General features: G+C 42.7%; 5 protein-coding genes across 16 annotated transcripts in view; 3 read left to right on the forward strand and 2 right to left on the reverse strand.

Moving 5' to 3' along the window:
• slc22a23b (solute carrier family 22 member 23b) overlaps positions 1–2,780 on the forward strand; it is a 41,754-nt gene extending 38,974 nt beyond the window's left edge. For all 9 annotated transcript variants that reach the window (XM_077583369.1, XM_077583368.1, XM_077583373.1 and 6 more), the window contains one exon: positions 208–2,780. In XM_077583369.1, coding sequence (XP_077439495.1) covers positions 208–628 — 421 coding nt within the window. In that variant the 3' untranslated portion in view covers positions 629–2,780. The remainder of the gene's footprint in view (positions 1–207) is intronic.
• On the reverse strand, positions 2,664–4,503 carry psmg4 (proteasome (prosome, macropain) assembly chaperone 4). The gene is made up of 3 exons (XM_077583388.1): positions 4,238–4,503; positions 3,768–3,843; positions 2,664–2,945 (listed from the first exon to the last, which is right to left on the reverse strand). The coding sequence occupies exons 1-3, from the start codon at positions 4,412–4,414 to the stop codon at positions 2,821–2,823; spliced, it is 378 nt and encodes a 125-aa protein (XP_077439514.1). The 5' UTR covers positions 4,415–4,503; the 3' UTR covers positions 2,664–2,820.
• Positions 4,108–12,005, forward strand: LOC144062227 (serine/threonine-protein kinase MAK-like). Of its 3 annotated transcripts, none has more exons than XM_077583363.1 (17): positions 4,108–4,297; positions 4,459–4,608; positions 5,173–5,273; positions 5,373–5,518; positions 6,510–6,564; positions 6,694–6,815; positions 6,893–6,975; positions 7,540–7,672; positions 7,741–7,912; positions 8,050–8,217; positions 9,231–9,569; positions 9,654–9,844; positions 9,922–10,043; positions 10,815–10,925; positions 11,011–11,112; positions 11,200–11,277; positions 11,351–12,005. In XM_077583363.1, exons 4-17 carry the CDS (start codon positions 5,418–5,420, stop codon positions 11,503–11,505), a joined length of 1,932 nt encoding a protein of 643 aa, XP_077439489.1. In that variant the 5' UTR covers positions 4,108–4,297; positions 4,459–4,608; positions 5,173–5,273; positions 5,373–5,417; the 3' UTR covers positions 11,506–12,005. The 3 variants fall into 3 exon arrangements, with proteins under 3 accessions (XP_077439489.1, XP_077439490.1, XP_077439491.1); XM_077583364.1 differs by having other exon boundaries at positions 4,549–4,608; XM_077583365.1 differs by lacking the exons at positions 4,108–4,297; positions 4,459–4,608; positions 5,173–5,273; positions 5,373–5,518 and adding an exon at positions 6,093–6,295.
• Positions 12,006–12,104: 99 nt separating this feature from the next.
• On the reverse strand, positions 12,105–15,057 carry bphl (biphenyl hydrolase like). 2 transcript variants are annotated; one of them, XM_077583383.1, is made up of 7 exons: positions 14,907–15,057; positions 14,245–14,348; positions 13,765–13,931; positions 13,369–13,522; positions 13,143–13,274; positions 12,926–13,049; positions 12,110–12,840 (listed from the first exon to the last, which is right to left on the reverse strand). In XM_077583383.1, exons 1-7 carry the CDS (start codon positions 14,987–14,989, stop codon positions 12,732–12,734), a joined length of 873 nt encoding a protein of 290 aa, XP_077439509.1. In that variant the 5' UTR covers positions 14,990–15,057; the 3' UTR covers positions 12,110–12,731. The 2 variants fall into 2 exon arrangements, with proteins under 2 accessions (XP_077439508.1, XP_077439509.1); XM_077583382.1 differs by having other exon boundaries at positions 12,105–12,840; positions 13,143–13,522.
• Positions 14,869–23,691, forward strand: LOC144062233 (dual specificity protein phosphatase 22-B-like). The gene is made up of 8 exons (XM_077583387.1): positions 14,869–15,017; positions 16,861–17,044; positions 17,110–17,143; positions 18,072–18,154; positions 20,449–20,498; positions 21,522–21,596; positions 21,843–22,014; positions 23,137–23,691. The coding sequence occupies exons 2-8, from the start codon at positions 17,024–17,026 to the stop codon at positions 23,281–23,283; spliced, it is 582 nt and encodes a 193-aa protein (XP_077439513.1). The 5' UTR covers positions 14,869–15,017; positions 16,861–17,023; the 3' UTR covers positions 23,284–23,691.
• The last annotated feature ends 129 nt before the right edge of the window (positions 23,692–23,820 follow it).

Consider the following 23,820-nt stretch of genomic DNA (forward strand, 5'->3'; position numbering starts at 1 on the left):
GTTGATCCCCCCACTTTTTGTTTGTTTGTTCAAAAGGACCAATTAATATTTTATTTAAAAATATTCACAATGTTCTCTCATATATTTCATGGTTCAGGCTTGATAAAGTAAATAAACAAGACATAATAATACTGTTAGGTGAGTTTGATGGGTAACTTGCGCTTAGGATGGACGTATTATAAAAAAAAGTTCTTGCCATGGATGCAGGGGCGGCGGTCTGGGCCTGGTGTTGGCCAGCGCCGGCTTCGGCATGCTGACGGCGCCCATCATGGAGCTCCACAACCAGAAGGGCTACTTCCTGCATCACGTGATCTTCGCCTGCTGCACGCTGCTGTGCATCATCTGCCTGCTGCTGCTGCCCGAGCCGCGGGGGCAGCCGCTGCCCGAGACGCTGGCCGACGGAGAGACCTTCACCCGCCAGACCTTGCTCCATCCGGGCGAGCAGCACCTTCTTCTGGCCAAGGGCGACCGGGACTACTCGCGCGTGCACGACACGCCGCTTCACCTGTCGGCCACCGGCGGCGCCACCGTGGCGGCTGCCACCGCCCTGGCCGCCGTGCCCGCCTCGTACTCCTTGGCGACTGGTGGCGAGGTGATTGGCAACCACGCCATGGCCAACGGGGTTTGAGCACGACTGCAGTGAGTTGCTCGGCGATTAGCCGGAATTTGAAGGGAACTATTGGTTAGGAACACGGTTGGCAAATCCAGGTCCAGAAAGTCAAAATCCTGCCGCACTTGAGCCCCAGGTGCTAGCTAGCTAGCTAGCTCCCATGGTGCTCATTTAGCTGCTAGGGAGCTAGCTAGCTAGCACCAGGGGCTAAAGCCAAACTGTGGCAGGGTTTTGACTTTCTGGACCTGAATTTGCCACCTCTGGTTATGAACCGGATGATACAAAGTGAGGGTGGGATGTTGATGAAGATAAAGTTGTCATTTGTAGTCCAATTATTACTGTAAAATCCCGTGAATAACACTCAATTTGTCGACGAGTTGGGGGGTGCGGATCAAATATTTGGACAACACGTCAAGTACGCGTTACAGTGCCGCAATACGTACGAAGCTCACGGACATGTTTCATCCACTGAAACTCTTGTCGATGGGGGAGGACAGCGGCAAATTGGGGCCCCCCAAGGAACACATTTCGGCCCAGAAAAAAAATACACACGTACGGAGGACCAAAACTGCCAAAATTAAAAATGAATAAAAGTGAAAATAAAAACGGATATAAAAAATATATTTAAAAAAGTAAATACAAAAAATAAATGAAATAAAAAAACAAATATATATATATTCTTAAATTTAAAAAAAAAGTACACAAAAAAAGGAAATTCAAAAAATAAATAGAAAAAGAAATATATAAAAATAATTATTTGTGCGCCGACTCGCTCACTCAACAATTGAAAGGCAATTCGCAAAGGCCTAGTCGAACCCAAGACACGCTTAGGACCGCCCCCTCGTTTGAATAATATTTCACCTGACAGAGCGTTTGCAGCACGAAATAAATGCAAGAGCAGAGCGTGTTTATTGATAATTAATTCTATACATTTATTTTTTGAGTCATTTATTTGTATGTATAAAATAATATATATATATATTGTTTTTTTAATTTCCATTTATATATATATTTTTGTATTTTATCCCTTTTTATTTTCACTTGTATTCATTTTGGCAGTTTTGGTCCTCCATACGCACGGACAATGGGGCCCTACGCAGCAAATCGGGTACAGTGGGGGGGGGGGGGATATTTTTAAGGATGATTTTGTTAATCACGGGATTTTACGGTAATTGAAAAATTGCCCAAAAATGTGATCTTGTTTGACAAAAGTCTTGCCAGGTCCAAGGAGCCGATGAAGGCAAACAGAGCAGCTATCAGGATAAGTTGCCATCTTCTAATTGTTATTTTTTTGCACTACAAGTCAAGAGACACAATCAAGCGTCTGAAAGTCATTTCAGATGCAGGGATTGCCTCAACCACTATCACCGTTTTGCATGAACCAACCGGCACAAAGTTGTTCTTTTTCTTCTTGGTGGTCCACGGTGGCACTTTATCCTCTGATTTTCGTCAAAAGTAAGCATTACAGCGGTTGGTGAAGGTGTATGATGGTTGCATCATGTGCAACCGGAGACCTTGGCGCACCGCATGTGTAGCTATATTAGAGACTGCAGGTAATGCTCCAGCGACATGAGAGCTGAATGGACTCTTCCACAAGTCTTATGATGACTCTCAACATTTGCAATGGCTTGATTTGCTTTTTGGGACATTTTGGTCATGCCGCCCCGTTTTTGTTGCTTGAATTTCCCGCTCCATGCAGTCTCACCCGTGTTCTCTGTGATGTCATCCTGCTCCTATGATAAACTAGCCCAAAAAGCACAACTAGTTATGATTAGAATAAAGCAGATTGGCTGTTGTTAGGAATACTTCGTACTGCATACAAACTGTGTTCATGTGCCGTTCAATAACGACGATTGACATGACCGTTATGATAGAATAGAAGCACATCACATTGTAACGTTTAACGTTTTTATCCCACTACTCCAGACAGAATTGTAGGATCCAACATCTTCCTTGTACTTCTTTAGCATGTCTTGTATTTTCAACAGCTCGTATGGTTTGTTTGTTTGCAACAGTTAAACTGAAGGAAAAAAAACATCGACTCAGCCACTAAAACGGTTTTCTAAGTCTCATTTTTTAATGACGTATTTGTACAAAAAGCCATCGGCTTACATGTTTTGATAATAAAACCACTTAACTTATTGTGTCAATAAAAGAACACTGGATGTTATTGTGTGCTGGATGTCATTGAAACGACGCCGTGTGAAAAATCAAAACTTCCCCGGATGGAGCTCGATCTCCTTTTTGATTCTGTTTTCCACCAGCAGAGCGAGGCTGGAGTCCGTCGTCGGAAGGCTGTAACTAACAAACACTTGCTTCCTTTTCGTCTTCTTGGCTGCAAAACGAGATGGAAGCGCGCAATTAGTAAATAGATGTGGAAATATTCACCATCGTGTGTGCAGACATCAAAGTGGAAACCGAAAAACTCATTTTGGTCCATCTTTCATATGTGACTTGAACTAAAAAGAGGTCGTCAATAGAAGGATTCTGGTCCGGAATCTCTGGATCTAGCCCTCGACAAAAATCTTGCAACATACTGTAAATGTCATTTTAGTTTTGGGAAAAACAAGCATTTTTGGAATAATTCAGTCATAATAACGTTGAATCCAATTCTACATGATTTAGAAATGGCTAAATATTTAGGCAGGGCTCCAATTGGTGCCATTTTCCTCCTAAAATTTGACAGTGCAACTAAAATGTTCATTTACTCATACCAGAGCAACCAATACGTTTGCAGATTTTATTATAATTACTATTCTTCAATCATTTTTGCTGCTGTCATACTTCTGCTCCCCACTTCAGCCTATTAATCAGTAATATAGTGAAAATGGGATGAATATTTACTTCTTGCACATTGAAAATTTCAGGTTCTTGTTGATTTATTTATTTTTTTTAAAGCTGCCCTCTTTGATTTTTAATTAAGAACCACTGATCTATAAACTCCAATAGAGTTTTGAAATCTTTTTTCTTTTGCTTTTCATGTGCATTTTTGATATGCCCACAGAAGCGAACCAGTGACGGACATTTAATTTTACGTGACAGGAAAGTTTGGTTTTGAAATTGGAAAAGATTTGTAGTCAGCGAGATTGTGGTCAGATGTGAAATCCCACAGTATCATTTTCCCATTGTGTGAAACAAAAGAAGAATCCAGCATTACCTAATCTCTGCGCCAAAGAGTTTGGAGCAGTATCTGAAGGGTCCCCCATCACTAACGTGGATAATGGCATTGAATCCTGGAAGAAAAAAAAAAAAAGACACACAGGGTTCAGTTGCACTGAAACATTTTTTTTTATCTATCAAAATGTTTTCACTCAAAATGTGCCCATTTCTTTTACACCTCCCGGATTAACATCTACTTGAGTTTAGGTCTTGATTTATGTATTCATTCATTTAATCTGAATATGCAACGATTTGAAGAATCCAAAAGTGGACCATTTTTTTGTGCGGTCACAAAAAAAGACATGTTTTCGCAAGGCACGAAGGCCGCATCAGATGACGTCATCATTAACAGCATCGTGATCACTTGCAAGGGGAAAGTCGTTTGTCGTGACGAGCCCTTCTTAAGACGTTTGCAAGTGATGCCAAGTCATTTGTACTTGTCGACGAGCCATCCGCTTTTGGACTCACGTATCTGCTGCTCATTGAAACCGCCAAGTTGGTCAGAAGTGGACTCGAACCGACCCAGAGGTAAAAGCCGCCGCTAAGTTTCATGACGTGAAAGTGAACCGTCTGCTCCATCAATCGCTCCGAAAAGTTGTGAACTGAAATTGGATCCTGCATCTCTCCGTTTTGTGCTTCGCTCATTTCTGTAGTCGTGTGTGTGCGCGTGGTTGTTTATTGACAAGCAGAAGCGAAGCAGCTTCCGGGTTAGGACGAAAGAAGCAGCCCAAAGCAATCGATGAAAGACGTGCCAATCTTTATGCGTTTCGCATCTGCAGCTTTTGGTTTGGGCAGTTTTCAGGTGCTCCATCGCCATCTACTGGACAACATAAGTACAGGTACAGTAAAACATACTGGTATCATTTTTGTTGAACCCCTGAGTGGTATTTGTTCCATTTTCTTTTTTTTAATATATATATGTATTTATGTGATTGGGTGTGTTATATCAAATAAAAGAGTATTTACAAAAAAAAAACACTTAAAGCAAAAAATAAATAAATCAGCAGGTTGTCAAAACATGTGAAGGTTCACAAAAAAAAGAAAAAATATATAGATAGGTCTGATTTTGAGTAGTTGAAAGTAAAACTATATTCATAATTGACTTGGTTATCACAGAGCCCATTGTGTCCTCAAATGCCACAAACAAATACAGTATAAATTGTAATTGCAAGTTTTACTTGATGTTATTGACAACGTAAATAACTATAGTTAATGTGTGATTTATTTAAATTGTTGGCCGTCTTTTGTGGTACTGTGTGCATTCTAAGAGCATTTAAAAGGCCCTCGATTCAACCTGCGACATCTCGCTTGTCCTCTGAGGTTGTTTCCTGGCACACATTGGGAGCCGCGTGTCAACTTAATCCCCTTCCCCTCACTGGGCATTGCTGTGTTTGCTGTCAAAGGCTTATCTGCGTCCGTTGAGCTGAGCGAGGCATCCATCTAACGACCAACAGCATCCACATAGGCGCTGGCTGACGGTCCAATTTCCTTGCCACAAGGACAGGTAAAGGACAAAACCACAACTTCCATTTCGGTATTTCAAAAGAGAGGAGATGGTGACGATTGGCAGTCTGAAAAATAATAATAATACCGTGTTGTTCAGTCTGCAGTCTCCTCTGTGAGGAGGGGGGGGGCCAGCCGTGGGAAAATGAACCGCTACACGATACTCAAACAATTGGGGGATGGCACGTATGGAAGTGTACTCCTGGGAAAGAGCAATGAGACTGGCGAGCTGGTTGCCATAAAAAGGTGAGTGCAGCTTTGCCACTTTTAGGTCAGACGCGCTTAGTTTTGGAGCTGAACGCGGACGCAGTCAACCAAGTTGGCTCATAAACCGAAAGTATGAAGAAATCAAGTGACGTAAGGATCACTTTGAAATGGATGAATTATGGAACTTTTACTTTTTATTCACTACCGTGAAAGTATTTGCCAGTGAAGGCTTCACGCAAGGTAAGCAAAGCTGTAGTGAGTCTTGCTGGATACACAGATTCTAGCAGCTGCCTGCCATCTAATCAAATGATTGGTGATGTTAACACAATTGTGGCGTACTGGCCCAAAAGTAGATGGAACGGACGAGGGCACGGATTTACGGTGTCTAATCAAGAATGGACTTGTAATCTTATGTTGCCGCGGTTACTGGCAACTTCTGTTCGCTTTTTTGCTGAAAACATTGTTATCAGCGTGTGTTTATACGCCAGGATGGAGTCAAAAGCGCCTCTCAAAGAACACACTTGCATCAGATTGCAACGAATGAATCCGCAATGTGGCACCGCGCCACAGGGGGGCGCCCCCATGTTTTTGTTGTGCCTATGCAGCGCTTTTTCGTTTTGGCCATCAACGTATTTGACGCCGTGGACGTGGACGCTTATCGTGACGCGTGGTAGCGCCGAGAAGCCCACTGTTTTTGTTTCCTTTTAATACAGTAAGACTGTGGACTTCCAATTTTTTTGTTGCCCTCCATTTTTTTTCTATCCAGCTGCGTCGTCCATGGCTGATCAGCCACCGCGCGTTACAAACTCTGGCAACGTAAGATGGCTGCCCTCTGGTTTCAACCAAGCTTCTGTCAGTTTGATTGATTGTAACATCAAATAAACAGGAAGTTGATCATTAAATTGTGATTACATGCAAAAACCTAAGAAAGAAAGCAGTTGGAACATTTGAACTGTAATCCATTTGCCAATTACAAAGTAGATTGTAAACTTAAAAAACAAGAATCCTGAAAATGTTGTCATTTTTTCAGGATGAAGAGGAAGTTTTATTCTTGGGAAGAGTGTATGAATCTGAGGGAGTTGAAGGTGAGAATCTGATCAAGAATGGTTTCTGACATTGATTTTCATGACTGTTTGCTTCCCAGGACTCATTGTGTTGAATATCAATGCATCAAGAGGATTTGTTACGGATGTCTTTTGTTTCCCCCGTTACAGTCGTTGAAGAAACTAAACCATCCCAATGTGGTCAAACTCAAAGAGGTCATAAGGGAAAACGATCACCTCTTCTTTGTCTTTGAGTATATGAAAGAAAACCTCTACCAGCTCATGAATGAGAGGTAAAATGTGACTTTGCATCATTTGTTTTGCGTTTCAATTCATGTTTGGAAATGATTTTCATCTTTGATGCCGCCAGGAACTACGCAATGTTCTCGGAAAACGAGATCAGGAAAATGATGTTTCAAGTGTTGTCTGGCGTAGCTTTCATGCATAAACACGGTAAGAAATGATTCTCTGCTTTCTTTGGCAAATATTTGAACGCTACAAATACACGCGCAGATCAACTTTGAGGTAGTAGAAAGTGAAAAGCAAAATATGTCATCACATCTATTGCTCCAAAACAGTTAGGACTGACGCCAGCTCAGCCAAAACTATTCTAACCCTAATATACATGTATATGTATGTCAGTCACTGCCATGGACAAGTATATTAGTCAATTGTGTTTTTTCAACGGGGATGGCTGGGAAAGCATCTGACGCTGCCGTTCCACTGTAAAGTTCAAACTTGGAAACAACTTTACTGACACACGCCCACCAGTAGATGGCGCCATTTTCAAAATGAGATCGGCACTGGGAGAAATGGCCGCCTTTTGTGTAGCCTATTTTGTTCTGCTGCTGATGATAAAAGAGAAGGCGAGAATGAAACGATTGTGTCCTGGCATCTCATCCGATATCGGAGCGTATCTCGTCCTTGAAGACAATTTCCTTTCCTGTGGCTCTTGAAAAGGTCCAAATGCTCTCAAATGTGACTTCAGAGCGACTTCAATGCGACATTTGCTTGCAGGCTATTTCCACCGTGACATGAAACCAGAGAACTTGCTTTGCATCGGCCCCGAATTGGTGAAGATTGCCGATTTTGGCCTGGCCAGAGAAATCCGCTCGCAGCCGCCATACACGGATTACGTGTCGACCAGATGGTGAGAGCCAAAGGACAAATCGCCAAATTGAGAGACAAGATGTCGCCAGCGGATTGTGTGTTGAGCAGGTACCGAGCGCCGGAAATCCTGCTCAAGTTCACCTCGTACAGCTCCCCCATCGACATCTGGGCGGTGGGCTGCATCATGGCCGAGCTGTACACGCTGCGGCCGCTGTTCCCCGGCAACAGCGAGGTGGACGAGATCTTCAAGATCTGCCAAGTGCTGGGAACGTTGAAGAAGGTGAGCAAGCGGCCTTTTTTTTCCTCCGCATCTCCAAACCAGCAAATCAATTCCCAGTCCAGCCGCTCAAGGTTGATCCGAGCGCCAATCGGCATTGACGGCCGCCGTTCTTGTTTGCATGTCTGCTCGCGCATCAGGCAGACTGGCCCGAGGGCCACATTTTAGCCAGCTCCATGAACTTCCGCTTTCCAAAATGTGTCCCGACCTGCCTGAGCTCTCTCATTCCCAACGCCAGCGATGACGCCATCGCGCTCATCAAGGACATGCTGCAGTGGGATCCCAAGAAAAGGCCCAATGCGGCTCAGGTACATCAAAAAGAGGATTTAAAAAAAAAAAAAAAAACTTAACAGGACAACAAGCTGGGAATATTTTTTTTTAATATTTATATTATTTAATATAATAATAATAATAATATTTTATGTTTTACATGCACACGAGAAAGAAAAAAAAAAGGCTGTTTGCATAAATCTTAAATCAAGAAAAACGTTTTATCCAACTGTTGGAGGCTCAAATTTTCATGTTTTGAATGATTTTCTTTCTCCTCCTCCGGCCATCCTGCTGATTAATTGCAGATTCAAGACCGGCTGGTTGGGTTGATGTGTGGCTTTTATTTATGGATTTATTTCGCCGTTTTCGGTCCCAGATGTGATCGGGCTGCCGGATGGCATCGCCTAAACGAACACGTCGCACTGCAGGATTGGCCGGAAAGGATCCCGTTGACGTCAAACATTGGAAAGAAAACATTTAAAGATGGCGTTTAAATAACAAAATGTACGGACTGAAATTGTAAACAAAGAAATATTGAATAAATGATAAATCCACAAATGCATTGCCTGACATGTGGCAAATGTTGTCAGTTTCGATTGCTAACGTGTTCCTGTTATCATGAAAATTATTTGTGTGATTTGTGAACCGCTCAAAAAGAAACCGAACCCAACACGTCTGAAAGGCGCATTTCGTTTCTGTACGCGACGTTGCTTCAATCTATTTTTTTTATTTCTTCAACTATCCTGCTTTTATATTCTTCGGTTTATTTACCTTTTGACAATTTCAGTCCTTGCATTTGATTTAAATGACATCTTTTCTTTCCAATGTTTGGACGTCAACCGTATTTTTTTTCTCCATATAACTTTTATGAAACAATTTTAAACGTATCCTCTCCGGCCAATCCTGCAGCGTGACGTCATCGTCAGGCGACCCCGATACGATCTGGCGGCCGGCGCGTCTGTGGCTGATCCAGTATCGTGCACTGGAACTCCTTTTGAGGGCAGCAAATATCGTCTCCTCAACACAATCCGTGTTTCGGCGTGCTTTGCAGGCATTGCGCTATCCCTACTTCTTTGTGGGTCAGTCGCTTGGCGTCCCTCTCAAGTTCTGCAAGCAGCACAAGTTGCAGTCAAAGAACAGCGAAGGAGGCGTGGAAGGAAAAGTGCCTTGTAAGACCAACAAAATGTCTCAGGAGGCCAAAAGGGCGCCGGCCGAGTCCCACAGCAGCAGCCAAGCGCTCCATCAGACGCTTCATCCCAGCCAAGCGTGTCAGCAGCAAGCGGACGCGCCGCCGCCGCCGCCGCCGCAGCAGCAAGCTTGTCCCGGCTCGCTTTCATCAGAAGAACAGCAGGAAGCGCTCAGCCTGGTGACCAACAGGCAACCGTTGGCTGTAGGTCGTGGATCGCTCATCTTCACCTCACATAGTTCCAAATCAAAAACATGACCTTCTTTCCTGTTTTGTGTGAAATCAAAGCCGACAAAAGCGGGGCCAGCCAACAGCGTTAGCAGAGCGAGAGCCGGACGAAGGCGATGGGGTCAGACGTCCGTCCAATCCGTGGACAGCTGGGAAACGGCCGACGACGCCGACGTCGGCGTTTCCATCTCCAAGAAACCGACCATCAACCCTTTGAGGGATCAAGAAGCCTGCGAGGACTCCGACGCTTGGTAAGTGCTCGTCCGCAAGGATTCCACTCGATTCTTTTTAGTTCTTAAAAAAAACAAAACAATCAAATGGACCAAAGTTTTCCAGCGCCAAAGACTCCCGTGCCGGTAAAACCAAGAAGCAGCAATGGGCGGGGCAACGGTGACGCGGCCATCTTGTCTCCCAAGCAGCACTACCTGCGGCAGTCCAGATACCTGCCAGGTCAGGATGCGCCCTTAAGTCGGGGGGGGGGCACATGGGGGGGGGCACATGGGACCGAGCACTCCCCAGTCAGCAGATATGACACAAATTACAGATGGACCAAACAAGTGCAAATGTCTTGTTTTTTTATTGACCAATTCGAGTATCTAAAGTGGTGAATGGTGGTATTGTGACTTTTCACCTCTAGTCAATCACGGCCAATCGTGGAGGACGGGAAGGAAGCGGGTGGCCTGCAAATGCCAACAAACTGCAATTAACAAACATTGAAACATGCATTTTCCACCCCCCAATTTTTTTTTTTCAATTTTCAATATGAAAGTGGTGCTCTGTAGATTTCCCACCCAAAAAAGAAAACAAAATTACAAATAATAATTCAAATATATTTGATTATTATTGATAGATTTAGCATGTGCACATATTTAATTATATATATATATTTTTTTTCATCTTATGTTTTGGAACAACTAACCACTTAAGCCAAATAGTTTCAGGGTTTTTCGATTTTTGTCCTGGATTCTGGAGCTGGACCGCAATCTTGGATCTGCAAATAATGAGCATTGATTTTTTTGTTGTAGTTTTGTTTTGAATCTTATGTTGGTGTTCACTTAAGACAAATTATTTCATGGTTTTTAAATTCCCCAACAAATGGTTCTTTGATTCATTGAAGAAGAAAAAAAAAGGGGGGGGGGATTTTTTTGGACCTTTTTGATTTGTATTTTGGCCAGCAGCAAAGCAAAAGTCAATTCTCTCGAACCTTTTTGTGCTTTTCAGGCATCGATCCAAAGAGAAGATCTTCGACAGGAAACGAGGGAGTCGGCAAAAGCTTGTGGGACATTTTGGGCTTAGCTCAAAGGCAGGAAGTTGAACTCCCGCTTCTTAAAGGTCAGGCCAACAACAAAATACAAGTTTGTTTTTTGTTGCCTTTCGTCAAATGATGTTTGCGTTTTGTATCACTTGTCTTCAACAGACTCTTTCGTATCCAAGACAAATCTTTCACCTCTTGAGAAGTCAGAAACGAAAGACGGTAAACAAACGAGTCCACTGGCGCAGATCGGAGGCCCGTCTGCTGGTAAGTTCCGTCAGCGCGCCGCAGTTTTTTTAGTTTTGGTTTCAGATTTTATGGTCCAAAAGAAGTGTCTATTTTCCAAACCTTTAGTGGATCTGTCGACGCCTGCCGATCTCAGAATCGACTCCAAAATCAAACTGGCCAAGAATACGATCTTCTCCAATAAAGGTCAATATAAGCAAGAATGACGAATGATCCATGTTGAGGTTTTGAGCGTGAAAGTGACCGTGCTGATCCCCAGATAACCAAACAATCGAGCACGATGACTTCCGGGCTCCTCAAATGCCTTGCCCAAGTGCCGGCTTCTCCGGGATCCACACCTTCGCCAGGAGCGCAAACGTGCCGCCGGTTCACGGCCGCATCGACTGGACCGCCAAATACGGAGGCAACCGCTAGGGCAACTCAACAGTCCACCGGATCACGCGCTGAGTACTTCGTTGTCTTTTTTTTTTTAATCACAAATTCCTCAAACATTTCATGATGGGACAGAAAATCGGAAGCGACTGATTTCTCTGATCGCGATTGTTGAAAGTGCAGAGACGTGATTTTCACGTCCTCGTCAATCACGTCTCCAGAATTCTGCAGAAAGTTTGAGGCAATTCTCCAGCAATCGTTTCTTGCTTGTGGAACGTCAACAACCCCCGTTTGGCGCCACAAATGCAACTGGAGTGTACAATCTTCTGTTCACAGCAAATGAAGAAAAAAAAAAAAAAAAAGATGGATTTGAGAAGTGATCATCACACACACGAAATCAATGTCAAACCATCGAAGCCAAACGTGTGCAACTTCTGTTCAATTTCTGGACTTGCACGCAAACGTGCGGCTGGCACAGAAAAGGCCACAACTGTCACATGCAAATGTATTTTTAAATCTGTAAATAAATGCATCAAATTGTATTTAATATGACTACAAATTCAAACGTGAGCTTTTCAGCATTCACACGCGTTTTCTCCAGAAATTGCGTATTTTTGACTTTTTTTGTCCTCTTTTCAGATTCCCACCGTTCCAATTCTAAAAATCTCACATCATCTGTGCTTGCATTTTTCTCACTCCAAAAATTCACACGTACAAAAAAAATTCACATTTTTGCAGTCATATTCCAAAATGTTCACCCCCACAAATAAATCACAATTTATTTCTACTATTTTTCAACCAAGCATTTGTTGTTTATTGCCAACGGCACATTCAACTTAACACATTCAAATCATTTCAGCACACTGAATTCACCTTTGGAACGATTTTCCACATGCCAAGAATTCACACTCATCAAAAAAAAAAAAAAAAAAATTCTCCTCTTCTACATTTTTGGACTGATTCAAACGGTCCCAACTCGAAACTGTTTGGCTCATTCCGGATCCTTCAATATTATTTCCCAACATTTGATGTCATTCCAAATCATGAGACCATTTTTCATTCAGCCTTCGCACGCAAAATCTCCAGAAATCGCATTCTCTAGTTAGCAAATGAATTCAACATCTTACTTCAATAATATCGAGCCAGTAAAAACTTTAGATGACGTTTGATCCTTTCAAGACGAAACGGTCATTTGTTGAAAGAATCAATATCGAATGTGTGCGTTTACAGCAAAACGCAGTCCGCGTACGTCGCAGTGTTTCGTTCCACTATATGAAATCTTGCTGTCTTTCTTGGAGAAAATCTTCCACCACTTTGTTGAATTCTTCAGGAAACCTCAGGTGGAGATTGTGCTTTCCTTCTGGCATCAGATGCAATCTAAATGTGCCAAGGGAACAAACAGAATGACTTCAAGGCGTGTACAGTGGAAGGCCGCCATGACTTTCCTGACATTCGCTCTCACCGTGAGCCCTGGATATGTTTGAGGAGGAAGTGCGGGTGGCAGCTGGGCACCATCGGATCTTTCTCTCCGTGAACGATCAGAGTCGGGCATCGGATCAGAGGCAGAAGGTCGATGCAGATGTTTCCTAAAACAAAGACGTTGAAAGACGTTTTTGGGAAAGGCTTGCTGCGCGGGTGCCACTCGGCCATTTCGATTGCAATTTGAAATGGAAACTCACCTTTGGGTCTGCGTGCAAACTGCGCGACGCCGTCCACCCAAGCTTGCCACGTTTTGGCAAAGACGTGCGCTCCGTACACCTCCTCCATCGGCGCCCTCATCCGTGCACTCCATTTGGAAACATCGCGCACCGCTTTGAGGGTCCCGCACGCCAAACATGGAAGGCAAAACAAAGTCTGCAAATCGGACCAGGAGGAACGGAAGAGCGGCACGTGGCGTGCATTTACACGCGTAAATGTCCAGGTCCTTTTGTGAGACGAACGCGTTGGATCCCCAGACGAGCGTCTTGTTGATCAAATGTGGGTTCTTGGCGGCGGCAATTAAGGCCGTGATGCCGCCGTCGCTCCAGCCCAGCAGAGAAAACGTGGCAAAGCCCAAAGTCTGAAATCAAGAATACCCTCACTGCTAAGTCAATCAAAGGAATCGATGACTCGTTTAGTTTTGTGACCTTGACATCATTTTCATTTTGTGGTGTCTAGAAATGTACATCTTAGAGACATAGCCGGGTTTTTTTTTTTTTTGCACAACTTGCTGTTCTCGAACGCGGCGCATGTTTTTGATGCAAGGAAGAAAAGTTGAAGGTCGAGACTTACTTCGGGCTTCCGGGCAGCTCCGCAACTTACCTTCATAAGATCCACGCCATCCCTGGCATCCCTTTCAAAGAAGTCAAGAGGAAAGTCTCGGTCGGGAGGTCGCGATTGTCCATAACCACGTGGATCCCAGCCCACCACCGTGAAAAGGTCCCGGTTCAAAGACTTGAGCTGAGGTTGAAAATCCGTCTTTGTACTTCCTGTTGTGTAAAAAAAATAAATAAAGATTTACAAATTCTTTTTGTTTTGCTTTCAATCGTCCCTGTTTGGTTTGTATTGTGCTGAGTCAATTATTTGTACTTCACCTTTCAAAAATATCAAATTCCCCCAGCAGTTGAGATGTAAAAGTTAAAAGCTGCATTAATGGTGGCAAACGTTTATCTCGGTCTCGTTTTTACATGACAAAAACGTGACATTTGAACCGGGGGCTTTTACTATCCACCATACCAAATGTTAAACTATTTTGGCTCCACCATAACATTAAGTGTTAGTGTTGTGCATGCAAGTTTGTACCCAAAGCACCAGGAATCAACAGCACTGCATGTTTCCCGGTGCCAGCCTTCTCATAGTAAAGTTGGACTCCATTGACTTTTTGCCGGCCACACGTCAGTGAAGAGCTGCCGGCAAAATACAAAAAAAAAATAAAAATGAAAGTCGACATTAAGTATTCCAAAGGAAAACAGTGCTGCTTGTTTGAAAACGAGTTGGAAAAGTAACTTAACGAGATACATCAGCTAGTTTCACATAATATTGTACTGTTGACAATTTTACTGTTAGTAAATACAACACTTGTTGATTTGGGTGAGGGAGAAAGTCATGCGTATCCAAAAAAGCAAATGTTTACAAGAGTTAAACTGAGGGAATTAATATGCCTATCAAATAACAAAGTTACTGCGTGAGAGGTGAAGAGTTAAACTTAGTAATTATAACATTGTGAATTGAGGTTATTTCCGCAATCGTTTTGTTTTCCTTCATATGCTCTAGACACGACGCCATCTAGCGGCCATGACAAATCACGCACGAATCATTTCCTCTTACACGTGACGTCATGACTGTCGAACATGCAGCGAGCGAGTGACATTTCCTCCTCTTTCTCTTTCGGTCGTCCCGCTTCACGCATCGCTGCGGTTTGAAAAGCCAAAAGAGACGAAATGAAGAGCGGACGCGTTTGTTACCAGTACGACTGCATCTGCGCGGCCATGGCGGCCGTCGTTCTCCTCAGCTTGAGCAGACGTCCTCCACACAGCAACGGCGACATTCGTGCTCGTGCAAACGTCCGACCGAAGGTCTGATGGTTTAAACATTGAGCTCAAAAGTCGTGGTCGGTCGAGCGCCGACTCTTGTCGCATTTAAAGTCAAAGTACACCAAAGGACTCGCTGTCGCCAATTCGCATTTCAAATAACTCATCCGGCTCGGCCCCTCATTCCAATTTAAAGTGAAAGTACACACCAAGATATTTGTACAGTTCTGTGTAATTCATATAGGAAGAAACTGATTTGTCTCTCGGCTGCTGTAGGAGTTTGGCAGAGGTGGCAAATCCAGGTTCAAAAAGTAAAAACCTTGCCACAGTTTGGCTTTAGCCGCCGGTGCTAGCTAGCTAGCTTGCCGAGCACCCGGGGAGCTGCTAGCTCCCTAGCTAGCTAACACCGGCGGCTAAAGCCAAACTGTGGCAGGGTTTTTACTTTCTGGACCTGGATTTGCCACATCTGGAGTTTGGCTTTCCGCTGTGTGGCTCATCAAGTGCAGCTTCTGTTTCAAGAAACTTGCCATCCATTGTGATGACCATCAAGCTTCTGCCCATTAATGGGCAAGGGCTCAAAATAACGCTAAGTGAAAGGAAAAAGACGAGTCTGTGATAAGTTGTGCTGTCCCTAAATGTGGCCGTGGCGAACATGTTTGGAGAATTATTGTTGAGCTCACGTGTGAGGTGGCTTTATTGTAAACGCCAACGCGTCGGAGCCGTCCCACCTTGCGAACCACACACAGGAACGCGACACCACACCGCAAAGCAACACGTAAAGGTGGTTAAAAATAACGTCGCGGAAGATGAAGCAGCATTTACTGGAAATAAAGTGACATGAAATGAGCTCACGTTTCAGCACAACATGGCCGTCGCCAATTGAAGCAACATTTCTGAGATGACATTTCAAACATCAGCAGATCTCCACAAACGTGGATCGACTCTTCTGATAAAGCAACTTTGATTGAATTTAAGAGGAGCATCTTTTGTCATCACTGACCACATTTGACATTATTGCTTACTTATCGTTCCTCCCAATAATGATTCTGTAAAGTTACTTTGTTTGATTACATCTCAGTCTAGCACAACTTTTGGTCGTGTTTCCGCCGTGCAGCAAAATTTTCTGGAAATAAATTGATGAGTGGAGTTTGTCAACAACTAGCGGCAGGAATTCATGGAATTCATGCCCCTTACTTGAAAAGCCCGTACTGGGGGAATTGCAGTCGCAACGTCCACATCAAAATTTAGCAGTAATAAATGTAATAATAATGTATATATTTGTGGAGACTGAGGTCAAAGTAGTATTTTATCATTTTAAAAATGCAGAATTTCACACGTTACTTCATGTTAAAGATGAGCGCGCTTTTACTATGAAAAGAAAATTGCACTGAGCTGTCACCGTCTTACAAATGCAATTATGCCATCTAGTGGCAGAAAAATGACCAACGCAAATCAATATCACACTTGTTTTTTACAGTACATCTTTCTAATTTTAACATTTTATGAATTATTACGAAATTACATATTTCTATTAGTTTAACATTTTGCCCACTTTTATGTTAACAAGCATATGAAAACTTAAGGTCATGCGATTAATTATGATTACAAATTTTAATCGCCTGACATCCCTAAATAATAAATTTTTATTGATAAGAAATAACTAAGGTTGTTTTCAGATGATCAGGACCGAATTGCCGGGAAAATGATGTCATGAAGTGAAAAATATAAATGGTCTCGCGAGCCGCCGTTTGACCCGCATGCACGCGAGCTGTGCTCTGCCCTCGGACCCGCGTCCATCTTTGTGCGTTTGGAATGCGGCTGTCATCTGCCCCATGACGCCCCGTGAGCGCTAAATATAAACCTGCGACCGCTCTTTTGGTGACATTAGCTCATCCCGCCCGGATCACCGTCGGGGCGCAGACGCGGAAAGCTGCGGATGGTCCGAGGGGTCGCGTTGACATCGAGTCGTCATTGGGGTCCCGAAGGTGACGGCAACAACAAGCAAGTGGACTTTTCTCCTGCATTTGTGTTGGACTTTCTTGTTGTCAGCGATGGGAAATGGAATCAATAAGGTCAGTCGGGAGGATTTGCACACGCCGCGCATTTCCAACTTTCATTTTTGTCTGCGTTCCTGCAGGTGCTGCCAGATCTTTATGTGGGAAATATCAAAGGTAAGGTTTTCCGTGTCTTTGTAAAAAAAGATTTTTAATCTCTTTATGATCATGATTGGACCGTTACATGTAACATGAATTGTGAGTTTTTTGTGAGTTTTAAGATTTTCTGCTTGCAATTTGAGGACTTTTCAAGAGGCGGGCGTCCCGTAGGTGTGTCAGACCTTCAAAAGGTTTGGTCTGCACAAACGTAAAAATAAATAAATAAGGATGTCCTGAAAAAAAAAAAAAGAATGTCAAATTTCACTTTGTCAGTTGATGAATTTTGTGTATTGTTGGAATCCTCGTAAAAAAATGAACGAAGGCCTGATGAGCTGCGGCTTCACCTGACGCATTTTTACTTGATTTGTTTTCCTGTCAAATTCTCTATTCTACATCTCTAACTCTCCACTCTAACAAAGTCAATATTTGAAAACAGCGTCAACTTAATACATTTGCTAATTTTGCTTGTTTTGTTCTCGTTTAAAAAAAGAAGAACAGAAAAGCTGAACGCAAGCCAAATGTGGTCCGCATACAACAAATCTAACGTGAGCGTCCGTATGAACTCCCTTTGCTGTGTTCAACGTGCTCGCGTAGCGCAGAGGTGGGCATCGAGGGCCGCAGTCCTGCAGCCTTGGGATGTTTCCCTTCTCCGACACAGCTGATGTATGATCACACCCTGTTGATGTGAATCAGCTTGTGTCGGAAGCGAGAAAGCCGCAAACCCTCCAGGACCCACATTGCCCACTTTTGGCGTAGCAGGTGAAGGTTAAACAAAAATGGGCGGGGGGTCAAGGGTTAAAGTGGAACATCTGTTGAAAAAGCTTGGCTTCCTGTCGAAGAGCAACATTTGATTCAAACCTTGAGCTGTTTCTTGCCTCGGGCCAGTATCGGAGAGCCAAATATTTGCTCATTGTCGATTTTGCGTTCTGTTTTGTTGCATCCGCAGATGCCGGCGACAAAGATCTGCTGAGGCGGCACAACATCACGCACATCCTTTCCATCCATGACGCACCTGCAGCCGTCTTGGAGGTGATTTGTCGTCTCTTGCGTGGTCGAGCGGCCCGTTAGAACCTCGTCTGAGCAAAACGGGCTCCGAGCGCTGCGGAGCACATTTTCAAGGGCTGCTCTGCATTCTTGTCTTTCCAAATGTTCCAATTCATCTCGTCAGTTGATCGATGGTGTTGGACGGGGTTGAGGTCGGGGCACTGTGCGGTGGGGTCAAGTTCTCGCGCACCAAACGGAACCGCCGGGTCCAAAGGCGCTTTTTTGCGACTGGTCACGGAAACGTTTTGCTTCCTCAATACATGGAAGAAATGCTCAGTGAATATAAACCCATGAATTTGAGGTCTGCAGACTCGGGTCAATGAGTGGAACCCTGAGTTCGAAGCAAACATGGTGAAGCGGCATTTTGCTGTTGTGCTGCACACCAACGGAATAATAAGCTGGCAACAGCAGTGAAGTCAGCCCCGAGTGTAAATACTTTCAAGTCCGGGTTGAAAATGTTTTTATGCACGCGCGTCATTAAGGTCGGCAAAGTAGTTTGAAATTAATTTCGCTGCACGTTCTTTTTATTTCTTTGCTTTTGAACGTGCTTACAGTCTTTTATTTGCAAATACGTTTGAATATCGTACTTTTGAGTAAGATTGTGTATAAAATGTTGCCGTGCTCGCCTTTTTGGACTCTGCGTTGTGTCCTGGAGGAGATTTTGTCATCCACCTTCTCTAATTTGGTTCCACAAAGTTTGAAGCAAAAGTCCGAAATAACAAACGAAGATTCGGGACGGGGAGAGACGATTGGTTGCCCCAATTATGGGATCAAGAATGTCCCACTACAAATGTTGATGTTGCATTCTTTTATCCTGACACATCGTGCCGAAAGAATCTCTTTTCCTGTGACGCAGCTTTTTTGAGATGTGTGGCATGACGATGACTGTTTTCGCAACGTGGCTCGAAATAAGCAAATGGTTCATTTGCATAAAAAAAACGGTTGATAATTTGACTGACCTCGCGGGTCCTCAGAGAGGACACTTGACAGTCAATTTGCTACTTTTGCACTGTGCTAGTTTGATTTAAATCTTAATGAACAGAATGCATCTTAATCCTTCACGCTGCTTTTCATTTGTGGCCCCTTGATTCGTTTTCAAAAAAAACATATTTTTTGAAAAACAAACACACTAAATGGCCTTCCTTGCCTTGCCATGTGTGCACTCTAAAAACTGCCGGGTCAAAAACAATCCAGTTTTGGTCAATAACTGGCATGAGTCGCTACTTGGGTTAATATGACCCAACTTTTGGCCTTATTTTGTACAAAACAACCCAAACAGCAGGTTTGTTTTATAACAGAACAAGTCAAATTTACCAAAGTAGTAATAACCCATTTTTTTAACCAACACTGGGTTATTTTTGACCCATCCATTTTTAGGTAGGCTGCACACTCCCATTCACAACAAATGACAAATTTCGATTCCCAGTGAGACTTGCTTGTCTCCCACTCCAATTAAACAATTCAGTCAAAAATAACCCAAACTGGCTAAAGAAGGGACTGATCCAACTTTTTGAGTCTAAAAGAGGTTGGGTCAAAAACAACCAACAAAACAACCAAAAAATGTGTTTTTTTTGTTTGTTTTGTTTTTGCAATAAACAACCCTCCAAAATATTAGTTTTGTACAAAATAACCCACAAAATTGGGCTGTTTTGTGTGTGTGTTTTTCAACCCAACTTTTTGTTTCAAATGAATAACCCAATGTGTTGGGTTGGCCCCTTTTTGACCCAATTTATTTTAAATTTTTTTCATCCAACTATTTTTTAGAGTGTGCATTCACTGTGTTGGGTTATATTTTATCGAAGTATTAATGACTGTATTTGGGAACTTGATGACGATCAGAAAAAGATGATTATTTCGCTGAGTGCCGTTATGTGTGTGTGTGTGTGTGTGTGTGTGTGTGTGTGTGTGTGTGTGTGTTTATTTGCATGCGCTGTAACGTGCGCGTGAACGTGTCCGACGGTTTCAGGCCTTTTCTTAGTCAATCAGGGACAACAAGGCAGTTTCAACCTCAGCTGCCAGGTGCAAAAAAAAAAAAAAAAAAAAAAAAAGACCCATTCAGGCCCAGATGAGGATTTCATGACCTTTAGTGCACCCGTGCTGAGGGTCAGAGGGGCAAGGTTTCGGGGGCCGTCGTTCGTTCGTCCCTCGGAAGGAACTTGGTCAATCTTGACAAGATGACCTGCTTTGACTCTTAAAGCTTTTCCAGGATACGTCTTTGATTTACTGATAATATTCGCCGCCACTAATTCTCCCATCGAAACTTTTTTCCTCCTTTTTAGGACATGACGTATCTTTGTATCGTTGCGGCCGATCATAGGAAACAAAACCTGTAAGTATGAGAACCACACAGCACATCTTGCAGTACGGTTGAAACAAAACATTTTCATGGCGAAATGGAAGTCGTCAATCACAAATCTGCGGATTCAAGCTTGGCAGGATTCCGACTTTAATCTCAGAATGCTGAAAAAATATCTGCCTCAAATAAAAAACAAATATAAAAATTGATAGAAACATGGTCTACGTATATAGAATTTTTTAACCTAATTCCGGTTACTTAATTCTGTCTGTTAGCGAGAGCCACCACATCGTGATAACTTACATTGATGTTTCTGCATCTGGCAATTTATTATTATATTATATTATTAGTATGGGATTTTTTTTTAATGGGCTTTAGGTGAACTGATGAATACACACACGCTCGCACGCACGCACGCACGCACACACACACGCACATACACATACTCACCCACATACAAAAAAAAAGGGTATATATATATATATATATATATATATATATATATATATATATGTGTGTATATGTGTATATATATATGTATATGTATTTAAAAAAAAAAAAAACATTTATTAAATTTTTTTTTAATTGATTTGTTGGATTTTTTTTAAAAAAAAAAAAAAAGGAGAGCAATGATGATGTCAAATCGAATGAACAATACTGAGCTCTCCCGTAGGAAAAAGAAAAAAAAAGAATGCTGACTCAAGTCAGACTGACTTTAAAGTGAGAATTGCGACTTTATTCTGAATTCGGACTTTCTGACTTCCCCCCCCACAATTCTTAGCGCTTCGTCACAAAGTCAGAATTCTGAGATGATCGTGATCAAGTGAGAATTCTGAGAATGAAGTCAGAATCTTGCCAACCTTTTTTTCCCCTCTTCGCTGGCCTCAGCTAATCCTCTTCCGTACAAATCAAATATATGAAACATTTCCACACTTGCAATCGTGCACAGCTGCGTTTTGCTTCACATTTTGTGCGCGTTCATTTTATTGTTGCTGCAATTAGTTGACTGGAAACTGTAGCCACAATTTTTGGGGCTCGTCTTGTGATTGTTTGTAGGATTCGCTTCTTCCGAGAGAGCATCGTGTTCATCCACAACTGCAGACTGAAACGAGAAGCTTGTCTTGTCCACTGGTGAGTGTCGTGAGGCAGACATCTTGTGTTTTTAACGTCTGTTTCCAAAATCTGTTTGACAATGTTTTCAAATGCGCGGGAGCAATATTTCAACATATCGCGGCCGGGCCTGGATTGTAAATTCCGCACTGAACAGGCGACGACTGACTGAAGTAGTGCAAGAATTGTGGAAATTGTTTGAGTTTGTCCAACGAATCCAAAGTGTGCGAGTTGTCTTTGTGAGTCTTGTGAGCGTTGCGTTGCCAGCGTGGCGGGGGTCTCGCGCAGCGTGACCCTGGTGGTGGCCTACATCATGACGGTGACGGGTCGGGGGTGGGTGGAGTCTCTGGCAGCCGTGAGGGCCGCCCGGCCCTGTGCCGCTCCCAACCTGGGCTTCCTGCGGCAACTGGACGAGTTTCAGAACACGCAACTCAAAGAAGTAAGTCGATCACACACTCCAAAACAGTTGGGCCAAAAAGAAACCCAATGTGGCTCAAAAATGGATTGATCCACTACTTGGGTCAATTTGTCTTTCAGGTTGTTTTTGGGGGCTGTTTAGAACAAACGACCCCATTTTTTGGGTTGTCTTATATAAAATTACTTTTTTATTTTTTATTTTGATTTGTCTAGTATAAAACTACCCTTTTGTGTGTGTGTGTGTGTGTGTGGGGGGGGGGGTTAAACAAAATGTCCCAATTTTTTGGGTTGTTTTGAACAAAATGACTTTGAAAAAAATATATATTTTTTTTTAGTTATCTAGTATAAAACATCCTTTTAGGGGGCGGGTAGGTAATTTATACAAAATGACTTAATTTTTTGGGGTTGTTTTGTACAAAATTCTTCTTTTTTTTTATCTTGTGCAAAAGGCCCCATTTTTGGGGGTTGTCTAGTATAAAATGACCCTTTTTTATGGGGTTATACAAAATGACCCAATTTTTTGGGTTGTTGTCTACAAAATTACTTTTATTTTATTTATTAATTTTTTTGTATATTGGGGAGGGGTGTAATCATGCAAAATGACCCATTTTTTTGTTTATTTGTCTAATATAAACCACGCCCCTTTTTGGAGGGCTGTTTTATACAGAATGACCCAATTTTGGGGGGTTGTCTAGTACAAAACGTCCCAATGTAATTGATTAATGAATTAATTAATTAATAAAAAAAATTGGAGGCGGGGGGGGGGGTCCCTTTTGGGGGGGATTATTTAGTACAAAATGACTCTTTTTGTTGTTGTGTTGTCTACAAAATGACCAGATTTTTTTGTGTTGTGTTGTACAAAACCTCCCAGAACGTTGGTTTAAATACACCCAAGTCGCGGATCGTCCATTTTGGACCCAACAATGTTTTATTTTTCACCCAACGGTTGCAAGTGTACGCTATGTATGAGATGTGTCCGAATAATTGCAGGACGGGTGTTACAAAGAGATCAAATCTCTTGTCTATGTGTTGCTGAAGTTGCTGCCGGCTCGTATTTGTCAGCGGTGCAAGCACTTGTTGTCACCCGAGCAATATCCCGTTGCAACTCCATTTTCTTTGAGTATCTTCTCCCCTTCGCTTCTAGTATCAGACCTGGTGGAAGAACCAATACGGGATGCAGCCACTCCACTCCGCCGATGAGGAAGAAGTGGGAAAACTTTTAATGCACACGTCTAAAGACGGCGACTTTCCAACTCTCGTCACGCAAACGCTGGTCACGAGCGGCTCCTAAACAAAGTCATGCAAAAGGATTGTGTTTGCAATTTATGGAAACGGTGGGCATTAAGCTTTTTCAATGAGGCCCACTCATGAAAAAGAAGGGGAAAAAAACGCAGGTGCGAGCCGAGCAAATCGGATGTTCTTGACATTGACCAAAGGTTCCATTAAAAATGAACATGAATTTAAAATGAGATGGGGCATTTTTTTTCCCTCCACAACATCAGTCATTCATGACGTGACCTTTTCTTAGCCCCAAATGTCAAAACTGCACACGAGGCCAGTCGAGAAAATATCAAGTCAAGTTTGGAGCATCACTTGCATTTTGTAGTAGTTGATCAATCATGGAGACTTTACAACTGCGGCTTATATGCACTTTTTGCCACTTGTTGAATGTATTTGATCAGACAATGTGATTTTATATTTTTCTAATAATAAAAAATGGACTCCAGATAATAGCGTTTTGTACATTTTATTTATAGGTTTTTAGTAATAATAAATACTAATATTTATACTTTGTAGATAGATTGAAACATACTGGATAGATGTTTGG

The sequence above is a fragment of the Vanacampus margaritifer genome, chromosome 13 (assembly GCF_051991255.1).
Source record: "Vanacampus margaritifer isolate UIUO_Vmar chromosome 13, RoL_Vmar_1.0, whole genome shotgun sequence".
Lineage (NCBI taxonomy): Eukaryota > Metazoa > Chordata > Actinopteri > Syngnathiformes > Syngnathidae > Vanacampus > Vanacampus margaritifer.